The sequence below is a fragment of the Lithobates pipiens genome, unplaced genomic scaffold (assembly GCF_037356315.1).
Source record: "Lithobates pipiens isolate NorthernLeopardFrog02 unplaced genomic scaffold, aLitPip1_a1.2 Scaffold_13, whole genome shotgun sequence".
NCBI lineage: Eukaryota > Metazoa > Chordata > Amphibia > Anura > Ranidae > Lithobates > Lithobates pipiens.
In genome coordinates, this window is record NW_027507718.1 from 289,848,882 (window position 1) to 289,874,576 (window position 25,695).

Sequence of the window (25,695 nt, forward strand, 5' to 3'; positions counted from 1 at the left end):
AAAATTTAATTGCAGTTCAGTAAGTAAAATAAGTATGTGATCCCCACGCAAAACATGGCTTAGTAGTGGAGAAACCCTTGTTGGCAAGCACAGAGGTAAGATATCTCTTGGTCCACTCTTCTTTACAGATCTTCTCTAAATCCTTAAGGCTTCTTGGCTGTTGCATTGCAATTCAAAGTTTTAGCTCCCTCCATACATTTTCTATAGGATTAAATCTGGAAGCTAGGCTACGCTATGACCTTAATGTGCTTCCTCTTGAGCCACTCCTTTGTGCCCTTGGTAGTATGTTTTGGGTCACTGTCATGCTGGAAGACCCATCCACGACCCATCTTCAGTGTTCTGGCCAAAGGAAGAAGGTTCTCGTCCAAGATTTTACAATACATGGCCCCGTTCATAGCCCCCTCAATGCGGCAAAGTCAGCCTATACCTTTAGCAGAGGAACAACCCCAAAGCATAATGTTTACATGCTTGCCTGTAGGGATGGTGTTGTTAGGGTCAAAGTCTGCATTTTTCTTCCTCCAAACATGGCAAGTCGAGTTAATGCCAAAGAGCTTAATTTTGGTCTCATCTGACCACAGTACTTTCACCCAATTCTTCTCTGAATCATTTAGATGTTTATTGGCAAACTTCAGACGGGCCTGTACATGTGCCTTCTTAAGGAGGGGGACCTTGTGGGCACTGCTGAATTTCAATTCATTGTGGTATATTGTGCTACCAATGGTTTGTTGGGTGACTGTGTGTTAGGGCTGGGCTCTCTTTCTTCTCTGTGCTCAGGTTGCTCAGCTGTTGGTTAATTACTAGTACTCATCTTTCCACAGTGGCTCACCTGTTGATCATCTGCTCATCAGTCAAGCCCACAGCCAGCCCTTTCTGGCTATTTAAACTGTCTGGTTCATTTCTTCAATGCCTTTGCCTTGGTCAATTTATCTAGAGACTCTCTGCTGTGTTCCTGTTGAAGACCCGCCTGGCTGATGTCCCTTCTGGTTCCTGATCCTTTCTGCTGCCTCTGACTATGCTGATCTCGGGCTTCCTGATTTGCTGGCTTATTCTGACTACCCGATTTGGCTACCGAACCCTGGCTATGTTTTGACTATGTTTACCAGTTGTACCATTTTTACCATTTTATTAAAAGGTGTGACTTTTACTGCTTTTTCTGTCTCCGTCTGTTTCATGGTTCCTGACAGTAGGCGAAGGCTATGAATTCAGGAGATGCAGGCAATGCACCTAGTGATAATATTTTTTCCAGGTTGAATGAGCAGGATCACTCCATAGATTAGATTGCCGTAGCATTACAGATGCTCTTGATTCGCACTGCTCACCTGGATCCTCCCACTGTGGCTGTTCCGTTACAACCTGTGTTGCAGGCCTTTCCTGTTGCTGCTACAGTCTCTGTCCAGGCACCCGCCTCAAATATTACCTCTGTAAGAGGTATGTCTGGTTCCGATCTGCTTCCCCAGTGATTTGGGGGCAATCCAGTTCAATGCAGAGGGTTTCTCAACCAGGTTGGGATATACTTTGAGATGCTACCCCAGGCATGCCTCACGGACAGAAGCAATTGACCCCAGACTCCGAGAGAGACCTTCCTTTAAGGAGTGCTTGCGAAAGCCTCCTATATATTTGGCTCTGAGCTTTGCAGTCCCACCCTTGTCTCCCTCACCTCCCATGCCTCCTGGTACTGAGTCTGCCAGTGAAGTAGAATTAGAACCCATGCAGTTTGGCTTTACACGTCTCTCTCTGGATGAGAGGGCCTTTAAGAGGAGGGACAGATTGTGCCTCTATTGTGGCCAGGCAGGTCACTTCATGAATTCTTGTCCTATCTGTCCGGGAAATGCTTGCACCTGAGGTCCTGTAGGGGACAGACCTTAGGTGGCATTGTTATGTCCCCAGTTACCTTGAAGGATAAGCCTCTAGTTTTGGTTACCCTTTTGTGGTCTGAGTCATCCATCGACACACAGGCTCCAATTGACTCTGGGGCTGCAAGCCTGTTCATAGACAGTGCCTTTGTGTTTAAGCGCTCGATTCTGCTGCAGCATCGTACCACATGCCTTTGAGGCTATTGATGGGAGACCTCTACAGCCTGCCCATGTGACTCATGAGACTGCTCTGTTTACCATGGCCATAGGGGCTCTTCACCAAGAGATAATCCAATTTCAAGTCATTTTCTCTCCTCATTATCCGGAGGTTATTGGTTATCCTTGGTTACAGAGGCACAACCCCTCTGTTGATTGGCTTTGTGCCGAGGTTCTTTCCTGGTCGCCACAATGCAGTAAGACATGTTTTCGGAAAGTGGCTAAGGTCTTGTGCATCTCTTCCCTCTCCTCCTTGCCAGAGAAGTACCCTGAATTTAGCAATGTCTTTGACAAGGATCAACTCAGTAGTTTGCCTCCACACCGGTCATATGATTGTGCAATTGACATTCATTCTGGTGCTATGCCTCCCCATGGCCGGGTTTACCCTTTGTCTGTCTCGGGGCATAAAGCTATGGAGGACTATGTTGCTGACGCACTCAAGGGTTCATCCACAAATCCTCGTCTCCTACTGGTGCTGGCTTCTTCTATGGGAGAAAGAAGATGGGTGAACTGAGACCTTGTATCGATTATAGGGGTCACATCACGATTAAGAACACCTACCCGATTCTATTGATCACAGAAATATTAGACTGCCTCAAGGGAGCAACAGTTTTCACGAAGCTCGATCTGAGAGGGGTATACAATCTTGTGAGGATCAAGGAGGGTGACAAATGGAAAACTGCATTTAACACTAGGGCAGGACATTACGAATACCTCATAATGCCGTTTGGTCTTTGCGACGCTCCTACAGTCTTTCAGTTCATTAACAATGTCCTCCGAGATATGTTGCAGAAATGTGTGGTGGTTTATCTCAACGATATTGTCATATATTCTAGATCCCTAGAGAGCCACCACAGAGATGTCCCATGTGCTACAGAAGCTAAGAGATAATAACCTGTATTGTAAGTTGGAAAAATACGAGTTCCATTGTGAACAGGTTAAATTTCTGGGATATGATATTTCGACGGACCCAAAGGAATTATCTGCAGTTCTACAGTGGCCTCGACCTGTAGGTCTACGTCCATTACACTGTTTTCTTGGCTTTGACAATTATTATCGGAAAGGTATTCAGAACTTCTTTTCTCTGGTCAAACCCCTGACTGATATGACCAGAAAGGACAGTAACCCACAGAATTGGTCTCTGGATTCCATTAAAGCCTTTGAGTTTCTCAAGGCTGCCTTTGTTTCAGCTCCTGTGCTGGCATATCCTGATCCTATGCTACCCTTCATTCTTGAGGTTGATGCATCTGAGACTGGAGTGGGTGCGCTTCTGTCTCAGTGTCCTACCTCTGAAAGAGCTATGCATCCTTGTGGCTACTTTTCTAAGTCTCCTGCAGAATGCAATTATGAGATTGGGGACAGAGAATTGTTAGCTATCATTTTAGTTCTTACATAATGGAGGCTTCTGCTCGGAGGTACCACTGTGGCGGTCCTCATTTTGACTGACCATAAAAATATCACATTCTTGTCTGAGGTACTAAGAATATAAGGGCTGGCTCCGCTTCCAAGATTGAGATGGTGCCTGTTCCTGTAATACATCCCGCTTGCATTCTGGGTACGCACCAGTCTCACCTTACCTTTGGGTGACAGAATCCATGCTGCTCAGATCCAGTCTGTCTCCTCCCAAGAAACCTGGTGACCGCTGCCTAGTCCCTGAGAATCGCCGCACTGCTTTGCTCCAGACTTACCATTTTCCCAAGGTGGCTGGTCACCCAGGGAAGAATCAACTAATTTGGGCTATTTCTCAACAATTCTGATGGCCTAGTCTCTGCACTGATGTAACTGCCTTTGTAGCAACTTGTTCCTTGTGTGCACAGAGTGAGACACCACAACACCTTCCAGTGGGCCTCCTATAACCCATACCCAATGGAGAGAGGCCTTGGACCCACCTGTCTATGGATTTTATTGTGGAGTTACCCAACTCCTAGGGCAACATGGTTATTCGTATGGTGGTTAACTGGTTCTCAAAAATTTCATATTGTATTCCACTAAAAAAGTTGCCCACATCCAAAGAACTGGAATCCATTTTTGCTTGGGAGATCTTTTGGTTGCATGGGCTACCCAAGTTTATTATGTTTGACAGGGGTACCCAGTTTGTCTCCAGGGTTTGGGGAGCCTTTTGTGCACAGTTAGGAATTCAGCTTTCCTTCTCCTCTGTGTATCACCCTCAAATCCAATGGGGCCACAAAACAAGCCAACCAAGCCTTGGAGTAGTTTCTTGTCTGCTATATTTCTAAACACCATAACAACTGGTCAGACCTTCTACCTTGGGCATGTGTTGGGCACCACTGATTTCTCGATTGGATAAGTAGGAACACTTCTAAATAATTGATCTGCAATGAAGATTGTGATGGTAAAATCATATGTGATATATGTAGCAAACTTCAATGCAAGTTAAGTGTATATCCTTGCAGAAGGATGAGACATGCACTATTTATCTAAAACTCACCTCATACCTTATAATCTACTAGTTTGGTAAATCTAAAGGGGATTGTATGAAGATTGAACAGTCAGATGGCAACATGTGTGGTGTACTTTATGTATGTGCTGTTCTTATGAATTCATCTGTGAATTCTAGAAAAGCTGGAACAATCTGTTGTTTTTAGTATATTTGCAATGCATGTTTTATTTGTCTTACACAGAATGGACTGACTCCATTGCACCTAGCAGCCCAGGAGGACAAGGTCAACGTAGCTGAAATATTAGCAAAAGAGGGAGCCAATTTGGATGCTCAGACTAAGGTAAGGTGAAGCCATTAAAAGTATCCATCTGTAGCATTTAACCCGGAATAAGATGGGACAACATTGCCAGTTTTGGAGATTTTTTGAAAATATATTCTTAATATATTAGTGGATTGCCGATCTGATGTATAAAACTGCTCATCAGAGTATGTTTAATGAAGATTTCACCCATGTACATGTCTACATTTCCTTTAATTATCCCAATGTCACAAGGCCACAAGCTATTATTGGTGTTTCTGGTTTCCACTAAATAAATCTATTTCTTCCAGCTGGGTTATACGCCACTAATTGTAGCTTGTCACTATGGAAACGTTAAGATGGTGAATTTCCTTCTGTCACATGGAGCTTGTGTCACAGCTAAAACAAAGGTAATTCTTTTTGTAACAACTATTTGTTTTTTATGGAAATGATCTCTCTGAATGTGATGTGTGATGTGTTTATCTGGTTATGTATTAAACCTATTTTTTTGCACAATAAAAATAATGAAAAGTCTTGCTGTCTCACTGCATGGATGAGCACAAGGCTTGTATTGGTAATCTGGCAGCGCAGCATTTCCAGAAGGGCTTATTTGTTTGTATTGGAGATAAAATAGATCCTCCCTAGTACAGTACAAGCAAAGAGCCCAGTAGCTGCTTATCCCTATCACGGGTCTCTGCTCTCAGTTGCAATCTTTACTTTTGTTCTTAATAATAATGAATCTATGCCATCCTAACAAATCATAAAAACTCACATTTGGATATCATTCTTTAAATCTGTGTATTAATGTGTTGCATTGTTGTTATTTACTTTTCACAGAATGGTTACACTCCTTTACATCAGGCTGCTCAGCAGGGACATACCCATATCATCAATGTCTTGCTCCAAAATGGTGCAAAACCAAATGCCACCACTACTGTAAGTATTATATATTTAAATTCATTATTTTTCTCTTTGTCTATGGCTTTTGTAGTTGAGACTCTCAAACCTTTTTATTAGAGTTTTATATAAGAGTTTAAGCAAACCTGTGGGCCTTCTCAATAATTGTGACATTTACCCCAAAAAGTTGGCACCTTCAGGTACCTGCCTGTTACCTTGGATCTTCTATAGAGTTGCAAAGGATCAAAGAAACTCTGTTATAAAACAGTGGCAAATTTCCATGGCCCCTTCAATCTTCTTCTGCTCTACCATCATTTAGTGAGGCCATCCTTTGCAAAGACTAAATAGTTGTGAAATGTGAAAGGTAAACATTCTTGCCAGAGCCAGCGGCCACTTAAATTGATTACTGTTTTATAACAAAGAGATCCAGGTTAGAACAGGCACCTGGAGATAGCAGCTACTTTGCACTTTCCCAATTCAGGAGCCCATGGAGTTTATAAATGTTAGACACTTAAAATGACCATACACACCTTAGTTTCACATCTGTGCAGTGTGTTTGGGGTGTCACTTTTTAGGCGCATTTGTAGGCTACCAATGAACGCTATAGAACATGTGATTTGATGAAAGTGCATCAAAGTTGCAGCATGCATGAGTTTGATGCGCTTTAGTTAAAATTAGTGTTCTAATAGCGTTCAATGGTAGCGCACTGAAAAAATGTGTGCAAAACCTGCCTAAAATGCAATATGCCAAAAATGCACCAAACAGATGTGAGTCGTCCCTTATAGAAATGCTGTGATTATTTTTAGACCCTTTCCATTAATAATCTGTGTGTACTGGTTTCTGCTAACTTTTTTTATCTGATAGTAAACTGTTTTAATTCTGTTACAGTGGATTGCAATTTGTGTTTGCTTGAGGACCACCTGAGCATGTCTTTGAAGCTCTAGAACTGCCTTTTGTTTTGTCTCTCACATGCTATTTTCCTTTGGCACATGTTTGAATTACCAATATCAGTCAGGTTTTGTCATTGCCAAGAATTGCCAAATCTATTTTGGATAAGACTGTTGACAAAGAAACTACTCCTGTAACCTAATTTTCAGGTGTTTAACTCAACTGCAAAAGAAGTTATAGCATAAGGGATACTCTTTGCCTTAGACTGGACATTTATTAATCTGAATAGTGAGTTGTAATGAAGAGTTGGCTCTAGTTCAGGCACAGCATAAATAATGGCAGCACCCAGTACATGCTTCAACAGTATTGCATGGAGTTTAGCTGCTTTATGATGTTGTACAGAAAACATGTATTTATTATTCTTGTTTGATACTTTTTTTTATATGTTCAAGAGCCTGTCAGACACAACTTCCCTAAAGGTTATAATATATAAAAAATGTGCTAAATATATGGCAAACACCTTTTGTTCTTTATTGTATATTTCTCTGGTATTAATAGTTCAAACTACAGCAGGTAAACTTTTTGAAAAATTACCTACAGCTCCGTGATGTGACCTACCTCCATTGACCTTAATTAACGTATCCTGTGTGCTGTGGTTTATTTGCAGTAGGGGTTTTGGTACATACCTTCACAAGTGCATTCATTTTTTGCCTAAATGTAATATCCTAACTGTGATTGTTTTTACCCACAATGATCTAGTTATAATATACATGAATATCATAGAAATAGCTTTAGTTGTCATTTTGGAGCTAGTCTGCCAACTGGACAGTATATTGGCAATTTTAGGGCAGTTACACACAAACTCCAGCAATAAGACCATGTAAAACTTTATTTGAAAGAGATAAAGAATAGAGTTTTACAAGATCTTTGAGGTGTAAGTAAAGCCGCGTACACACGGGCGGACTGTCTGGCCAACTAAGTCCGTCAGACAATCCGACGGACAGTCCGTCCTACTTTCGAATGAACGGACTTGACCACACACGATGAACAAACAGTCCGTTGAAAGCTTGCGCGATGACGTGTACAGCACGTACGACGGGACTAGAAATCAGAAGTCCAATACACAGCAATGCAACCTTTCGCCGTGTAAATCCTTTCTGAGCATGCGCCATACTTAGTCCGTCCAACTAGCCTACTCACGAGCGGACTGTCCGCTGAATCCAAAGTTGGACGGACAATATTACGGAAATTCCGAAAGACTTAGTCCGCCAGACTGCACGCTGAAAAAGTCAGCTGAAGCCCACACACGGGCGGACTGTCCGCTGAAATGTGTTTCGGCGGACTAAGTTGGACAGACAGTCCGCCCGTGTGTACGCGGCTTTAATTCTGTATTTGCTATAATAAAATTTCTCCATATAAAAAAAGAACAGCACTATCACCACATGTGCATTTAAGATATAATCTGATTGATTTGGGTTCTGCAAATCAATCATTTTGTGTCCACCGACCTCTCTTTGGGACTTATGTTTATGTTGTTAATTATGTCCACTGTTCTGACACAAATCAAATACACGCATGTGTTTCTAAAAGAAACATCACCAAAATCTTAACAGGTGTTAACATGTTAATATCATTCCATTTTTTTTTCAATTTTCTCAAATCTACAAGTTTCATTAAAATAATACCCAGTGATCCTGCAAGGAAGGCCCTTCCTGTTAATGCTGGACAACAATTTTCTAGTTGAGCTGCTGCAATGATCTGCAGGAAGTGGCCTCAAGATACTTGAAAAGATTAACAGGACTGAGATGCAAAACAATTATGAAAAAATGTAAATATATTATTTAAAACAAATATGGCAGTTACTTATGATACATTGTACTTAAGCAAACTTAATGTCATTCATTCAGGCTTCAGGTTTAAAGTAGATCCAAACCCTACTACATGATATTAAACAATTGCCATCTTTAAATTTGCCACCCAAGTATTGTTTTCATTTTTTGCATTTTTTAATCCAAGTGCTGTTCATTTCTTCTAGTCTTTTTGCAACCTCTTTCTGTCATCTCATTTTCCACCACTGCCTGCTCCTCATTACTCTAGACCAATTTTTGAAGGTGACAATGGCAGAACATGCCTGTGTAAAATGTGTTGGCATGGTTGCTTGTAGTCTCCACCAGGAATATACAGTATCTCACAAAAGTGAGTACACCCCTCACTTTTTGGAAATATTTTATTATACCTTTTCATGTGACAACACTGAAGAAATGACACTGTGCTACAATGTAAAGTAGTGAGTGTACAGCTTGTATAATAGTGTAAATGAGCTGTCACCTCAAAATAACTCAAAACACAGCCATTAATGTCTAAACTGCTAGCAACAAAAGTGAGTACACCCCTAAGTGAAAATATCCAAATTGGGCCCAATTAGCCATTTTCCCTCGCCAGTGTCATGTGGCTTGTTATTGTTTCAAGGTTTCAGGTGTAAATGGGGCGCCATTTGTTAAATTTGGTGTTATCGCTCTCACTTTCTCATACTGGTCACTGGAAGTTCAACATGGCACTTCATGGCAAATAACTCTCTGAGGATCTGAAAAAAAGAAATGTTGCTCTCCATATAGATGGCCTTGGCTATAAGAAGATTGCCAAGACCCTGAAACTGAGCTGCAGCACAGTGGCCAAGATCATACAGTGGTTTAACAGGATAGGTTCCATTCAGAACAGGCCTCGCCATGGTTGACCAAAGAAGTTGAATGCACGTGCTCAGCGTCATATCCAGAGGTTGTCTTTGGGAAATAGATGTATGAGTGCTGCCAGCATTGCCGCAGAGGTTGAAGGGGTGGGGGGGCTCATCCTGTCAGTGCTCAGACCATATGCCACACACTGCATCTAATTGGTCTGAATGGCTGTCGTCTCAGAAGCAAGCCTCATCTAAAGATGATGCACAAGAAAGCCCACAAACAGTCTGAAGACAAGCAGACTACGGACATGGATTACTGGAACCATGTCCTGTAGTCTAATGAGATCAAGATAAACGTATTTGGTTCAGATGGTGTAAAGCGTGTGTGGTGGCAACCAGGTGAGGAATACAAAGACAAGTGTGTCTTGCCTACAGTCAAGCATGGTTGTGGGAGATTCATGGTCTAGGGATGCATGAATGCTGTCAGCACTGGGGAACTACAGTTCATTGAGGGAACCATGAATGCCAACATGTACTGTGACATACTGAAGCAGAGCATGATGCCCACCCTTCGGAGACTGGGCTGCAGGGCAGTATCCCAATATGATAATGACCCCAAGCACACCTCCAAGATGACCACTGCCTTTCTAAAGAAGCTGAGGGTAAAGGTGATGGACTGGCCAAGCATGTTTTCAGACCTAAACCCTATTGATCATCAGTGGGGACCCCATCAAACAGAAGTTGGAGAAGCGCAAGGTCTCTAACATCCACCAGCTCTGTGATGTCATCATGGAGGAGTGGAAAAGGACTCCAGTGGCAGCCTGTTTCACTCTGGTGAACTCCATGCCCAAGGGGTAAGGCAGTGCTGGAAAATAATGAAGGCCACACAAAATATTGACACTTTGGGCCCAATTTGGACATTTTCACTTAATGGTGTACTCACTTTTGTTGCCAGCGGTTTAGACATTAATGGCTGTGTTTTGAGTTATTTCGAGGGGACAGCACATTTACACCGTTATGCAAGCTGTATACTCACTACTTTACATTATAGCAAAGTGTAATTTCTTCAGTGTTTTCACATGAAAAGATAATAAAATATTTACAAAAATGTTAGGGGTGTACTCACTTTTGTGGGATACTGTATGTTAAAGGTTGACAATGCAAAAGTACACTTGGGAAACAGTTATCACCTCATAAGAGGAAGTGTCTAAGCAAGGACCTTCTGTGCAAAATCCCATGGACACTGGAGACTTTATTTTCTGAGAACGTCCATTCCAAAGCCTGTTGTTTTTCACAACCCTGTAAGTCAGTCTCTCTTAGTAGCCTAAGTATATATACTCATAACCTTTCAGCAGGACATTTTAGCTGCGCCTGCTTCACACGCCTGCAATGTTGTGAAGCATACAATGACAAGATGCAGCAGCCCAGCCCAGAATTCTTATGGATTCTCCACTATATCTCTACAAAGGACCCATTGAAATTATTTTATAAATTCAATTGAGTTGTCTCGAGTGAATGTTTTGACTTCATTTCCTAAACCTCACACATCAAAATCTCCTGTAGTCTAATAATATACACTCCTAATCATGTAGAAATAAATGCTTCTACTTCAGTCCTACTTTAGTGTACATTAAGCATTGCATACCAAGAAATGTAGTTGTGAGGCAGGTTGGTGCCATTGCATGAGTAGTAAGAAACTGCAATCCCACCCAGAGGCTCCGCTTGATCTCTGTGCAGGTGATTGTGACAGATACATATATTGTGATCATGGGGAAATATTTGCTCAGTGATATTAGCAATTGTAGGGAGATACTACCAGTCCAAACTTTTTATCAGCCCATTTTTATTCAACATGAAAGTAAAAGGAAACTTGTCTATCCCATGGACTAGCCTAGTCTTCTCAACTCTCCCAATCCTCCAGACTCACCTAGCTATCTTGATTCTCCCAGTCCTATAGATACAGAATCTCTCCTCTGGGATGAAGGGCTGCCTCAAGCCTGTCTCCTAGATGGAGTACACACCTGTCTCCTGAAGGGAGAAATGAGCTATGGACAGGCCTTGCTTATAATGAGTGTTCACACCTGCAAACTCGCACAGCCTGCAGGTCTCCAGTACGACCTTGACCCAAGATTGGATGCGTCTTCCTACTGAAAACTCTTTGAAGCCTCCGGTCTCCAGACCCCAATCTAGGATTACAAAGCAAAATACTCCAGAGTCCTGTGTGCCTTTTGCCTGTAGTCACACCGTGGCAGGACCTAGCACTGTTAATACATGTTGTGTGTGTGTGTATGTATATATATATATATATATATATATATATATATATATAGCTTCAACTCTTCTGGGAAGGCTATCCACAAGGTTTAGGAGTGTTTCTATGGGAATGTCACCAGGCCAGGGAGCTCCCTCGCTCATCGTGGGCTCATGTGACGCCTCTTTGTATGTCCAGGTAGTGAGCCCACAATGAGCGAGGGAGCCTTTGGCCTGGAGGCTGCAATACAGTGTGAAGTCCTTGGAACCTCGGAAGAGCTAGATGCGTGGTTCAGCGCTAACATTGAGGGATGGCCGCAGACTGTATGGATACAAGCTATGAGTCCAGTGTTTAGAGCCGATTAGTTGTGCTGAATATCATCACAGACGGGAATGACCCTACAAAATCACAAATATAGTGCTGGATATGGAGTATTAATTTAGGTCTGTTTAACATGATTAACCACGTCATTAACAAGTGTGTTAAGGATCAGAACATTGTACATGCCTCCATTCCTTGTTGGACCTAATTAGGACACAGCATCAATTTGATCCCCAGGAAGTAGTTAATCTTCCCCACTGCATTACTGGCTCTACCCCTTGGGATATCTTTGGAGCATTGGTCTTCCTATGAACATAGCAGATACCCCATGTTTACATCCTTGAATTAGACTGGTCTGTATATCCATATCAGCAACACTATTGCCAACTGTTGCCCCAAAATGAACTATTCCCATGGACTTTATTTTTTACAATAATTGAGAAGCCATAATCTATATTCACTCCTCAAATTACAGCCATTGCATTGCATTTCTGGCCAGGAACCATAATTCATCCTTCCCTCCCCCCTTTTTCTAATAGTATCTTGTGGACTCGAGTCTTCCAGGGACCCCTATGTGGATGCCCATACCATTATTTATTTTATTATTAATGTTTACACAACATATTGATCGTGGCATGGACATCCACACATAGATAGAATTGTCTATTTATGTGTAGTGTGCTGTAATTTGTTGTTGTTGTCTCGTGCTGTGTGTTGCCATATCTGGACACTGCACGACACAGCAGTTTCTAGATATATGTTATGTTATTAGTGTCTTCAACATTTTCTCCCACTGTGGATATTTGTGGTATTTTATTCATCAATAAATGCTCTATATAATTTTCTTTTATTCCATACATTGTATGCTGTGTCACTCATTTGGTCTTCTGGTCTCTTACTATCTTGGTAAGGACAATTTTACTTTTTGTTAGATATGTTGGACGAGAAGGCCTGGCTCACATCACAAAGGTATTCTATAAGTTGAGGTCAGGACAGTCAAGTTCCTCCACCCCAAACTCGCTCTTCCATGTCTTTATAAACCTTGCTGTGTGCACAGTCATGCTGGAACAGGAAGGAGCCATCCCCAAACTGTTGGGAGCAAAGTTGGGTGCATGAAATTGTCCAAATGTCTTGATATGCTGATGCCTTAAGAGTTTCCTTCACTGGAACTAAGGGGCCAAGCCCAACCCCTGAAAAGCAACCCCACACCATAATCCCCTTCCACCAAAAGATTTGGAGCAGTGCAGAAAGCCCATAAAGACATGGATGAGTGAGTTTGGAGTGGAGAAATTTGACTGGCCTGACCTCAACCCGATAGAACACCTTTGGGATGAATTAGAGCGGAGATTGCGAGCCAGGCCTTTTCATCCAACATCAGTGCCTGACCTCACAAATGCGCTTCTGGAAGAATGGTCAAACATTCCCATAGACACACTCCTAAACCTTGGTAACAGCCTTCCCAGAAGAGTTGAAGCTGTTATAGTAGCAAACGGTGGGCCAACTCAATATTGAACCCTACGGACTAAGACTGGGATGCCATTAGCGTTCATGTGCATGTAAAGGCAAGTGTCACAATACTTTTGACAATATAGTGTATATATGTATATATATATATATATATATATATATATATATATATATATATATATATATATATATATATTTTTTTTTTTTTTTTTTTATTTATTTATTATTTATTTTTTTTATTTATTTTTTTCTCGCCTGGACATGTTTTTTTGCTTTGTGAAAATGACACATTCATCTGTAGAATATTTTAAACTGGCAAGAAGATAAATGTCAGGTGCTTCTTGAGCATATATTTTATGGCCCCACGGTGTCAGTTATTTGTAGACAGTAGACTAAGAATTTCCTCTATGGAAATTACTTGTACTTCTCCTAAATGACTGTCAGATGTGTTTATGTAGCTTTATTTTTCTTAAGGGAGCACTGAATTCAAATGAATCCAAGTTTTACCGTCTGTTCGCTTCCCTTGTTAAAACGGACAGTGCGATCCATTTCATATAACTATTTCTTAGAAAACATGTTTTAAGAATACTAAATGGAACTCTATTTCAGAAACCTCAGGGTAGCTAACACTGCATTTGGAAGCATCTTAAGTAGCTAGCTTTTAAGGCAAATTGTTCTGGAGTGTGACAGCCTTAAAGCAGACAGAACATTTTTATGCAGAGAAGCTGGCAGATGTCAGTGTGTTGTGTTGCTATGGGGATTAAAGCTGCACAGAAAGACTTCAGAAGTGAATTACAGATTTGTGAAGCGCCTTTTCCTATGTTTGGTGCCTTGTTCTGGATGGGAAGGCTGGCTCACTTGCTGTACTGCATGTAATTGAATTTGCTTACAGTTTTACCACTCTTTCCCTTACTCCCTGCAGAATGGTAACACTGCACTTGCGATTGCCAGGCGACTGGGATACATCTCTGTGGTGGACACATTGAAGGTTGTCACCGAGGAAATCATCACAACTACCACTGTGAGTGCCTCTTTATGTTCATTATGACAGAAAGTGCATGCGTTATAGCTTAAAAAACTGAACCTATTCAGTACGAAATGTTGCTGTGTATTGTAACTCACAGCATAAACTCTTACAGTTCATAGACATTGCTAGAGTATACATGTATATTGTATATTTGAATGCTCTTACACACAGGCATTTGATTAGGTAACTTTAACATTTCTTATCAGAAATTTTTACATCTTATCATGTAGCGATTTAATAAATAGTATAAGAAGAAAAGTGCTAAATGCACAAACCATAGCATCCAGTCCTACTTTTATTGTGTGACTTCAATAAAGCACAATATGATTGGTTGCTTTAGGTTTCTGCAGACTGCTCTTAGCTACTTATGTTATTTATGAATGTAAAATCCTTATGTTTGTAGTATACAGTATTGCCATTAACATATGTGTATTAAATGAAACCAGTAGAATTTTGGAGCTTCTGTTACTGACCTGACTTTGAGTGGTACAATCCTTGAGACAGACTTTGATCTTTGCTTCACTGCCTAAAAAGTCACGGACATGGAACAAGCATCCAGTAAAGTTGGGAAAATCGAAGCTTTCCTCTTCTGTGCTTGTCTCAAGTCAGTGACTACCTCCAGTCACCAGGCCAGGAAAAGAATAACCAATTCAGAACCTACACCTTTAAAGCGGTTGTATACCCGCACAGATTTATTTTTTAAAGAAAAAAACAGCAAAGACATATGATAGCGCATACTAGCTCATTATGAAATACTCATCTTAGAACGAGGCCTCAACATCTGATCCCGGCCCACGCAGAGGGAGCTGACATGTTTCCTCTGTGTTTCTTCCAGGTCTTCTTCCCGGAAAGGCCTGGCAGTGTCTGTCGGACCTTCAGCCGGGCCTTCACAGCGCATGCGCCACTGACGTAAGTGGCTGCATGCAAAGTAAATATCTCCTAAACCGTACAGGTTCAGGAGATATTAATTGTACTTACGGGTGAGCCTTATTATAGGCTTACCTGTAGGTGAAAGTAAAAAAAAAAGGGTATACAACCACTTTAAGAGACAGCTCAGAAATGTCAGCTCCCATCTTTCTATCCCCTCAGGTTTCCTTAAATAGGTGCTTCCATGATTCGGCATGCACAATATTTTACCCTTTACCCTTTACTCTTATGGCACACCAATAAATTTGATCCATTTGCTGATGAACAAGTTATAAAAAAGTATTAAAGTTAATCTTTCACAAAGCTGAGCTATTCAAACTGAGACCTAGAGATACATGCTATACAAGGTATATGCAAATCCTCACTTTTCTTTTAAAAGTCAGGTTTAGGCCACCCCCTATCATCTACTGAGCCTGCTTGTCAATCAATGCGTCCGCATCACACTAGAGCACCAATAGGGAAGAGGTGGAATGGGCAGAGTCAAGCTTTTCGTATTGTTCCACTGCCTATAATGCTGGAGCTACAAATGGTTTTGACCTCTACTTATGCATTTCTTCATCATACACTCACTTTGCATTTCTTAAACTAGCTAATTTCTACCGCGTATTGCATTTAGTTGTATAGAACGCATAGAGACAATGTTTATCCCCCTCACTACGCAAATTTGTTCTTATGCACTGCAAGTAAGCAGACACAGAACACAATTTGGGGGTTATGTAGACCTTTATATCTGTATATGTTGTTGGTGCCCTGCCTCCATATATCACTTTATTTTTTTCGGGGATCGGGGTTGATAAGAATAATAACTATTGGAGTGTATTAGTTCTAAATCTCATACTTTTGTGCTTCGCTTCTTGGAGACCTTAGAAAAATAGGACAAATCTATTGTAATGTTTTTAAGGGTGTTCAATTAGGTTATGTTATTACAAATATAATACAATGCATAATGAGCTTGCATTTTTAAAATTCTGTATCCTACTCAGGGGTTAAATTTCCTCTGAATGAGAAAAAGCGCAGATGTGGCAGCCAGTTTGTTAAAAAGGATGCCATTAATCTGCTGATAATCAGCAGTATGTTAAATTATCAATAGATAAAAACCAGACTTCTATCACATGATTCATTGCGTTGTGCAGTAATTGCAGATCTTTGTGTGTTAGCCAGCCATATAATAATCTTTCTTTAGGTCTCTGCTCCATGAAATGCATGTGTAGCAAATCACAGCTCAGTTACTTGATAGCTGCTGGATAACTCATACAGAATTACATCTGTAGGTCAACACTGAATGACCATACAGTGGTATCACTTAAGTAGATCTGCAGTGACTAGGAAAGCTACATAAAAACTGCTGAAATTCTGCTGATTGTTTAGTACTACTTTTCAACTGTGATGCAAAAAAAAAAAAAAGAGCTCTACCTCTTTTCCTTAGCTATACAACTGGACCTAATCACTACTGACACACCCAGATATACAGTCAGCACTTAAGAGCAAATTAACCTTGACAAATGCAGCACCCTAACCATATATATTTATACCAACCCAGCCTGCAACTGTAATATTAAACTAAAGATATACAATGTAAATACATTTCTGTAAGTTTTGTGGTTCTACTAAACTAGAAATGATGCAGAATGCCACCTGCTTAAGCTGGCAATAGCCACACAGTCCCAGATGAGTCAAATTTCTTAACAAATGCTAGAGTTGTTGCATTGTTCTTCCTGGTCTGTGTGCAAAAGTCAATCACTCTTCATCCATAGGTACAACCAGAGCCTGAGTAAGAGTGAAAAAGCAGTCTTGGGTGATGTAGCACACTGATTTGTATTTGTGCATGCTGCCAGAGTTTGCCACAGCTCACGAAACAGTAGCATTTATGTATAGCTTCAAAATCTGTATATGTTTGGATGAGTACTGCTGCCTTGGTAAAACAGGAGTAATGGAAGATGAGCATTCCATGGAGGCTGAAATGGCTTATGACAGAAAACAAAGAAGTCGTCAGATTGCCAATTTTCACAGCATTTTTACGGAAAACCTTGGCATCAACACTGCATAATTTTATGGCTGTCAAAACCTTGGTTTGTTCCTTAACATAACTGACTAAAATTCACCGCCAATCTAACTTTTCCAAGTTTCTTGCTTGCTTTCCAGGCATGTTGTGCATTTATAGAAGCCACAAACTGAGGTTTGTCTAATCTGTATTATATGTATGCATCCCAGTACCCACCCTCTCCTCCTCTGCACCAACTTCAGTGCTGCCCACCTGCCGGCTGTTATATCTATTTATCTTTGTCTATAAAAATCTGTCACAGACTCAGTGAAAAGACACAAATACATTTTAACTCATCAACAGCTCAAGAAACCCCTGCATTGTTGAAATAGTTTATTTCCAACTTCCACACAATTGTTATTCTTGTATACAGTGTATAATCTATTGAGATTAAAGGCTAAATTTACCTTTTGGGAAAATAAAGTAAATGCACCTATTTTTTGCAGGAAAAAAAATGGCCATTTAAACTTTTATCCCGCAGAAGTCTGAAAAGCATTGCAGTGGATCATGGTACAATGTCAGGTGCCTGCAGACAAGCCCTGCAGCTTTCAGCCCATGCCTCCGTATGGGCTGTCAATTTGAAAGCTGCAGGGCTTGTGAATTAACTACCAGTGTGCACATCAACACCTTTGCAGTTCATTTAGAACTACAAGCTATCCTTCACAGTGGAGATAGGACTTGTAGTTCTCTCATACACAGAGAGAGAGCCCGAACAGCCCCAATGTGACAGCGGGTATGGGGAGGGGATCCCTTGCCTGTTGTCATGGAGGGAATTGGGATGGTGAGGAGTACATATACTGAAGCATTATACACATTATACTCTAGAAGTAATGTATAACATGCTCCAGAAGGTGAACTTATCCTTTAAATGTTAAAGCTTAGATGTATCTTTGTTTACAAGATGCAGTGCTACAAAGGAGAAGAGAATTGCAGAGTGAAAATTGATAAAATTATTTTTCTTGTTTAACCCATTCCCGCCGAGCATACATAGATGTGCGTACTCGACTTTCGGGGGTTATACCGGGATGATGCAGCTGCAGTCATCATCCCAGTACCGTTGTTTAGAGCGAGCGATCGGCTTTCTGAAGATAACAACCGATGCAGCTAAAAGCTTCTCGGCTGTTATCCTGGAGGAGTGGGAGGGGACTCCCCCCATCCTTCCGCCTCCCGCCGCTCTTCCCAGGGCCTCCCGTGGCACGGGAGGGCCGATCGACAATCCGGCTCTTCCAGTGGCTAGTGACAGACTGGAACGAAGCCGGAAATGGCTTCATTACAGTCTCCTTGATGTAAACACGGAAACTACGTCACAACGTCACTTCCTGTTTACTCAGCTGCCAATGGCGTGGGATTTAAAAAAATATACAGTATTCAGATACACCATTTTTGGTGATCTGAATAGTTTAAAGTGCAAAGGAGGGATTTGGGTTTTTTAAGACACCCGATCCCTCCATAAAGAGTAGCTGTCACCACCTATTACTGTCACAAGGGATGTTTACATTCCTTGTGACAGCAATAAAGTGATCAATTTTTTTTTTTTTTAAACACAATTTAATAATATAAAAATATATAAAATAAATAAGAAAAAAAAAATCAAACCGCCCCCATCACCGCAAGCTCGCACAGCAAGGAAAACACATACGGCAGTCGAGCTCACATATATAAACGGTGTTCAAACCACACATGTGAGGTATCGCCGCAATAATCAGAGCAAGAGCAATAATTCTAGCATTAGACCTCCTCTGTTACTCTGACCTGGTAACCGTAAAAAAAATAAAAATGTAAGCGTTGCCTATGGAGATTTTTAGGTACCAAAGTTTGTCGCAATTCCGCGAGTGCGTGCAATTATAAAGCATGACATGTTTGGTATCTATTTACTCAGCGTAACATCATCTTTCACATTATACAAAATAATTGGGATAACTATACTGTTTTGTTTTTTTTAAATTCATGAAAGTGTCCCTTTTCCCCAAAAAACTTTTAAAACACTGTTTAAAATACCGCTGCACAAATACCATGTGACCTTAAATATTGCAACAATCGCCATTTTATTCTCTAGATTCTCTGCTAAAAAATACATATGTATAATTTTTGGGGGTTCTAAGTAATTTTCTTGCAAAAAATAGGGATTTTAACTTGTAAACACCAAATGCCAGAAATAGGCTTAGTCATGAAAGGCTTAACAAGTAAGTTCCTATAAGATAAATTAGTAGCAATGATATGGGCATTCACATATTTAAACATTCTTAGGAAGCAAAACAATAGCTTTAAAATAAGTATTCAGAGCATTACAGAGTGAATATTGCTTTTTAGCCAGTTATGATAAATTTCGTTTTGGAACATTAACCCTTCACATGTTTATTAATCCTCCCCATTACAAGTTCAATAATTATCCTTTATGCATATTAAATATTTTAATATAGTTAATTATTTTTCTTGTTTAACTTCACAATTTAGTTCCTTTAAAATAAACTAGTTGCAATGATTTGGGCATCCACATATTTAAACATTCTTAGCGAGCACAAAATAGCTTTAAAACAAGTATTCACTGACCTTTGTACCAACAGGCCCTGTGGAACAATACTTCCTCAAATTTCTAAAGTAATTTAGTTCATTCTTTGGGCTCACCACACCTATATGTGAAGTAGCTTCTTTCCAACCTTCAAATCTGCACTGTAAACACAGCACATGCTCTGGGAAGGGGAACTGGGCAAGCTAAGTTGCTAAGAGCAGGACTTTAGGTATTTCAGTGCTTCTGCTATGCACTTTGAAGGTGACTTGCTCCATGATGCCTGCAAAACTAGAGGGCAGTGAGAGCATATTTTAAAGCTCAATTCTCTGTCTTCTATTGAGGGACTCAGTGTGATGATATTTAAGCAAGTAGGGTTATACTGCAGCCTACAGGAGAAATGAACACTCAGCACATATAAACCACCTGCCTAGTTATGCTTGTTGTCCTCAAGAGATGGATGTCTTCCTCCTATCTGCTGTAGTTTTTACTTGAATTAAAAGATTTTCAATCTATACCTTCTTGTAGATTCATAAGAAATTAAATCTTGTAAGTCTCTGCAGTTAGCCGAAAAAAGGTTTTCCACGTTCATTTAGTATACTGGTGATCTCTAAAGTTCCTGTGGTCGGCAGTGAATACCCCTCTGTGATCCATTTACAGAGAGCTCCACTATTCAGATAAGCTCTCCGCTTCCTGTCTCTAATGACTCACTTCTTGCAAGTGGTTTGCAGGCTGTATGGTATGCTATGGGCTTGAGTTTTTTTTCCCTGTGTATGTACTATTATTATTACAAATCATCCTGTCATTGAGCACCCATTTTGTGAAGGAGTTAAATTTCTCTTTTACTTCTGGGCTTGACTTTTACTTTCCACTGCAAGCTGGTAAAGTGGAGGAGTCTTCATCTTTATTTTCTATATCGGCAGGCTGAACTTTTGAGAATGGCAGGGGCATTTCAGATTTTGTAATCTGGTCCATGTTAAAAGCTTATCTTCTTTTTGTAAGATTTATAAAGGAATCTGGAAGACTTACTTTCACTCATATTTTTACTCTTGCGTGTCCCTAGTGTGTCCCCATGTGCCTTTTTGGTGTGCTGTGTTTTTTTCAAACCTCCAGGTAGGGATAGAATACAATATGGCCCATGGCAAATAAGGTGTCTTCCCTGTCTGTCCTCTTACTAAAAATTCATTGATTTGCTATATCTGTTATAAAAAGGCTTGCATGCATTGCTTCCCCAGATAAGTCTTCACTCCACTAGATTTTAAGTCTAATATTGTCACTGTTACAAAGACCTCCTTTTGAACCTATTGTGACATCTCCTTGATGTTACAATGTCTTTTACTTTTGGCCATCACTTCATCCAGATTGGTTATCACTGTTTTTCTGTAGGGAGTTCCAGGTGATCTTATATAAAATAAGGTTGATTTGAGATCAAAGACCTCCTTTTTATTTAAAGTTGCCTCTGTCTTACACTTTTATAAGAATATCGTGATGTCTTCCCTAAATCTAGCTGTCAGGACACAGGTTTGAATCTGTAACCCTTGCTGTCTCTTGCAATATCTCTTTTTGCTGAGCCATCTGGGATGCTAGACACCTCCCTGTCTGTTTGGATTTTCTTGCCTTGTTTCTTGTTTTTGGTGAACCGTGAACTCTTTGCTCCTCCCATGAACTTCCTATTTTAAGCCATACCTCGGCACTTTCTGTATGCCAGATTATTGTGCTCTCTTTTGCCAATATCTCGCTCTTGATCCCGTCCACCTTCTCCCTGTCTGTCTTGCTCCTTGCCCCCCATCTGCTGATCTCCTGTTTATGACCCTGGCCTGGCTAAGATTACGATTCTGGTATCCCCTTTTGTTGTATATGCTTGTTAGGTTGTTGTTTTGTGTGGGTCACTGTTTGGTTGTTGGTTTATTTCCACTGTTTGGTATTGGTGGTGCATTTATATTTGTATTCACATATCTTTATAAATTACTACTTTTTCACCTATATACATTTGATACACTCTGTGCAGTCGATGCAGTTCTGATTTATGACACCTGGATCATGACACTGGCCCTGGTTAATTCAAAGGAGATTTCTCTCCATTGCTTCAATGTGGCGAGGTCCATCAGGATCTATCTTTCTGACACTGCTTCCTTTAGGCAGATTGATTCTATTTTTGACATTCCATTACATCCTAAAAGAGTTTCTCCATTTTCCACTATATGTAAAATGGATTTGACGGGTTGTTGGGCAGGCTTTTGCGTTGCTTCCTTTTCCTATCAAATCCCACGGCAATAGGACATTGTGCCTAGTGTGCATTTCTTTTGTAGGTGGCAGTATAACACTAGGTTGCTTAATTGTCATCAAACGGTCTCCCTTAATGGACTCAAAGACAAATATTTTACAGTGAGTAGCAAAATCCTGTTTTTCTGCTTGTTAAAACCATGTAAATATCTCAATGTCCATAGCATGGCCTCTGGTTCACTTTAAGCGCTTCTGCTATGAATGTTGAGCATGATTTTGCTCTACAATGCCTGCAACTACAGAGTGAGACATTTTTAAATCCCACTTATTACCACACACAATAAATTGGTTGATGTCACATGTTATTGGTCAAATGATTATTAAACAACACTTGCAAAACAAGTCAAGTTTGCTTTTGATGCCTGTTGTATAGCCCCTCTTGCTCCTTGCTCCTTGTTCCTCCTGATGGGTTTACTTCCTCTTTGATTCCCTGCAAAGGTAAAGCATAATGGACTACTATGCAGTGCATAGTAGTCCATTATGTGTCACTTACCTGACACAGGAGCCAGCGAAGTCACCGCTGTCCCCTTGTGTATGGAGCCTCCATCTTCTTGGTGGGTCTCGCTGCTCCGGCGCTGTCATTCGACGGAGCCGCGATGACGTCACTCCCGCGCTTGCGCACAGGAGCCGCCACTCGCGGCATATCGCCGTTGGTAGCGGCGCGCTCAGTGCGCCTGCATGCCACTGTCTATGGCGCATGCGCCGTAGACAGCGGTGCCTGTGTTTTGGCAAATATCTCCTAAACTGTGTAGGTTTAGGAGATATTTCTTTGACCTACAGGTAAGCCTTAATCTAGGCTTACCTATAGGTCAAAGTGGTTTGTAAGGGTTTACAACCACTTTAAATACGCCTTCTATTAAGCAGGCAAGTAAGGTGGACCTGTTTTATGTGAAATAATAATATGAAAGTGGGACAAACCAAAGTGTTAAAAAACAGCTAACATACAACTCGATGATGTTGCCCTTCCAAGTCTTCTGCAGGGAGCACTCTTTGCAGTGTTTGTAATCTATTCCTGGCTGAGGACAGAAAATTACCCTGTTGACCCTGTTGTCATTCTAATGAGACTGAATATGGAGACTGAAAACTGGTGTGTGTGGATGGCAGTAAATTGGGGGGGGGGGGGCGTGGGGGCTTTGAGAATATATATATATACCTGAACTAACTAACTTTGAATATATAAAATCCATTTCTTTCATAGAACACTTTGAATAAGAAAAAAAAATGTAATCTCTGTAAATTTTCACGCAGAAAGTAAATATGATCAGTCAATGAAAGAATCATCTTTTATGATCATGTAGTTACATAGTAGGTGAGGTTGAAAAAAGTCACAAGTCCATCAAGTCCAACCTATGTGTGTGATTATATGTCAGTATTACATTGTAAATCCCTGTATGTGGTTGTCGTTCAGGGGCTTATCTAATGGTTTTTTGAAACTATCGATGCTCCCTGCTGATACCACCACCTGTGGAAGGGAATTCCACATCATTGTCGCTCTTACAGTAAAGAACCCTCTACGTAGTTTAAAGTTAAACCTTGTTTCTTCTAATTTTAATGATTGGCCACGTGTCTTGTTAAACTCCCTTCCACAAAAAAGTTTTATCCCTATTGTGGGGTCACCACCAGTACAGTATTTGTAAATTGAAATCATATCCCCTCTCAAGCATCTCTTCTACAGAGAGAATAAGTTCAGTGCTCGCAACCTAGCCTCATAACTAATATCCTCCAGACCCTTTATTAGCTTTGCCCTTCTTGTACTCGCTCCATTTCCAGTACATCCTTCCTGAGGACTGGTGCCCAGAACTGGACACCATACTGTAGGTACGGCCAGACCAGAGTCTTTTAGAGCGGGAGAATTATCATTTTATCTCTAGAGGTGATCCCCTTTTTAATGCATGCCAATATTCTGTTTGCTTTGTTAGCAGCAGCTTGGCATTGCATGCCATCATGTCCTTTTCCATCCTAGATTCCCCAAGAGGTTCTCCCCCCAGTATATAGATTGCATTCATATTTTTGCCACCCAAATGCATTATTTTAATTTTTTCTACATTAAACCTCATTTGCCATGTAGTTGCCCACCCCATTAATTTGTTCAGATCTTTTTGCAAGCTTTCCACATCTTGCAGAGAAGTTATTGCCCTACTTAACTTAGCATTGTCTGCAAATGCAGATATTGAACACTTTACCCCATCCTCCAGGTCGTTTATGAACAAAGTATATAGGATTGGTCCCAGCACAGAACCCTGGGGACCCCACTCCCCACCTCTGACCATTCCGAGTATTTCTCATTTATCACCACCCTCTGAACTCACCCTTGTAGCCAGTTTTCAATCCATCTAGTCACCCTATGGTCCATGCCAATGGGCCTTATTTTGTACAGTAAACGTTTATTGGGAACTGTGCCAAATGCTTTTGCAAATTCCAGATACACCACATATATTGGCCTTCCTTTATCTAGATGGAAACTCACCTTCTCATAGAAGGTTAATAGATTGGTTTGGCAAGAACAATTTTTGATGAATCCATGCTGATTACTGCTAATGATACCATTCTCATTACTAAAATCTTGTATATAGTCCCTTAGCATCCCCGCCAAGAGCTTGCATACTATTGATGTTAGATTAACTGGTCTGTAATTCCCAGGGATGTATTTTGGGCCCTTTCGAAATATTGGTGCTACATTGGCTTTTCTCCAATCAGCTAGTATTATTCCAGTCAATAGACTGTCAGTAAAAATTAGGAACAATGGTCTGGCAATTACTTGACTGAGTTCCCTAAGTACCCTCAGGTGCAAGCCATCTGATCCCGGTGATTTATTAAAGTTAAGTTTTCCAAGTCTAATTTTAATTCTGTCTTCTGTTAACCATGGAGGTGCTTCCTGTGGTGTGTCATGAGGATAAACACTGCGATTTTGATTACTGAAGCCCCCCGATTCCCTTGTGAAGTCTGAGGTGAAGAATAAATTCAATAACTTTGCCATATCCCCATCCTTTGTAACCAGATGTCCTTCCTCGTTCTATATGGGGCCAATATGGTCTGTCCTGCCTTTTTTACTGTTTACATACATAAGAATTTCTTGGGATTTTTTTTGCTTTCCTCCGCTATGTGTCTTTCGTGTTCTATCTTAGCCTCCCTAATTACACCCTTACATTTCTTGTTGCATTCTTTATAATGTCTGAATGCTGATGATGATCCTCAACCTTATATTTTTTGAAGGCCTTCTCCTTTGCTTTTATATGGATTTTTACATCAGAGTTAAGCCATCCAGGACTTTTGTTTGCTCTTTTAAATGTATTACCCAATGGGATGCATTGGCTAATGCCCTTATTTAATAAGCTCTTAAAGAAAACCCATCTCTCCTCCGTGTTATTTGTTCCTAAGATTTTATCCCAATTTATGCCTTCTATCAAGGTCTGTAGTTTAGGGAAGTTGACTCTTTTGAAATTCAGTGTCTTTGTATTCCCCTTATGTTTCTTATTTGTGTGATTTATACTGAAGCCAACTGATCTGTGATCGCTGTTTCCTAAATTGCCTCATCCATGATCAGTTCTGTATTGTTGGTAATCAGTAGATCCAGTAATGCTTTATTTCTATTTGGTGCATCTACCATCTGAATCATGAAATTGTCATGCAAGACATTTAGGAATT

General features: G+C 40.6%; 1 protein-coding gene across 35 annotated transcripts in view; it reads left to right on the plus strand.

The window, feature by feature from the left end:
• ANK2 (ankyrin 2) overlaps positions 1–25,695 on the plus strand; it is a 749,119-nt gene that overhangs the window by 588,885 nt on the left and 134,539 nt on the right. For all 35 annotated transcript variants that reach the window (XM_077476764.1, XM_077476769.1, XM_077476760.1 and 32 more), the window contains 4 exons: positions 4,712–4,810; positions 5,080–5,178; positions 5,606–5,704; positions 14,189–14,287. In XM_077476764.1, the coding sequence (XP_077332890.1) occupies positions 4,712–4,810; positions 5,080–5,178; positions 5,606–5,704; positions 14,189–14,287 (396 nt within the window). The remainder of the gene's footprint in view (positions 1–4,711; positions 4,811–5,079; positions 5,179–5,605; positions 5,705–14,188; positions 14,288–25,695) is intronic.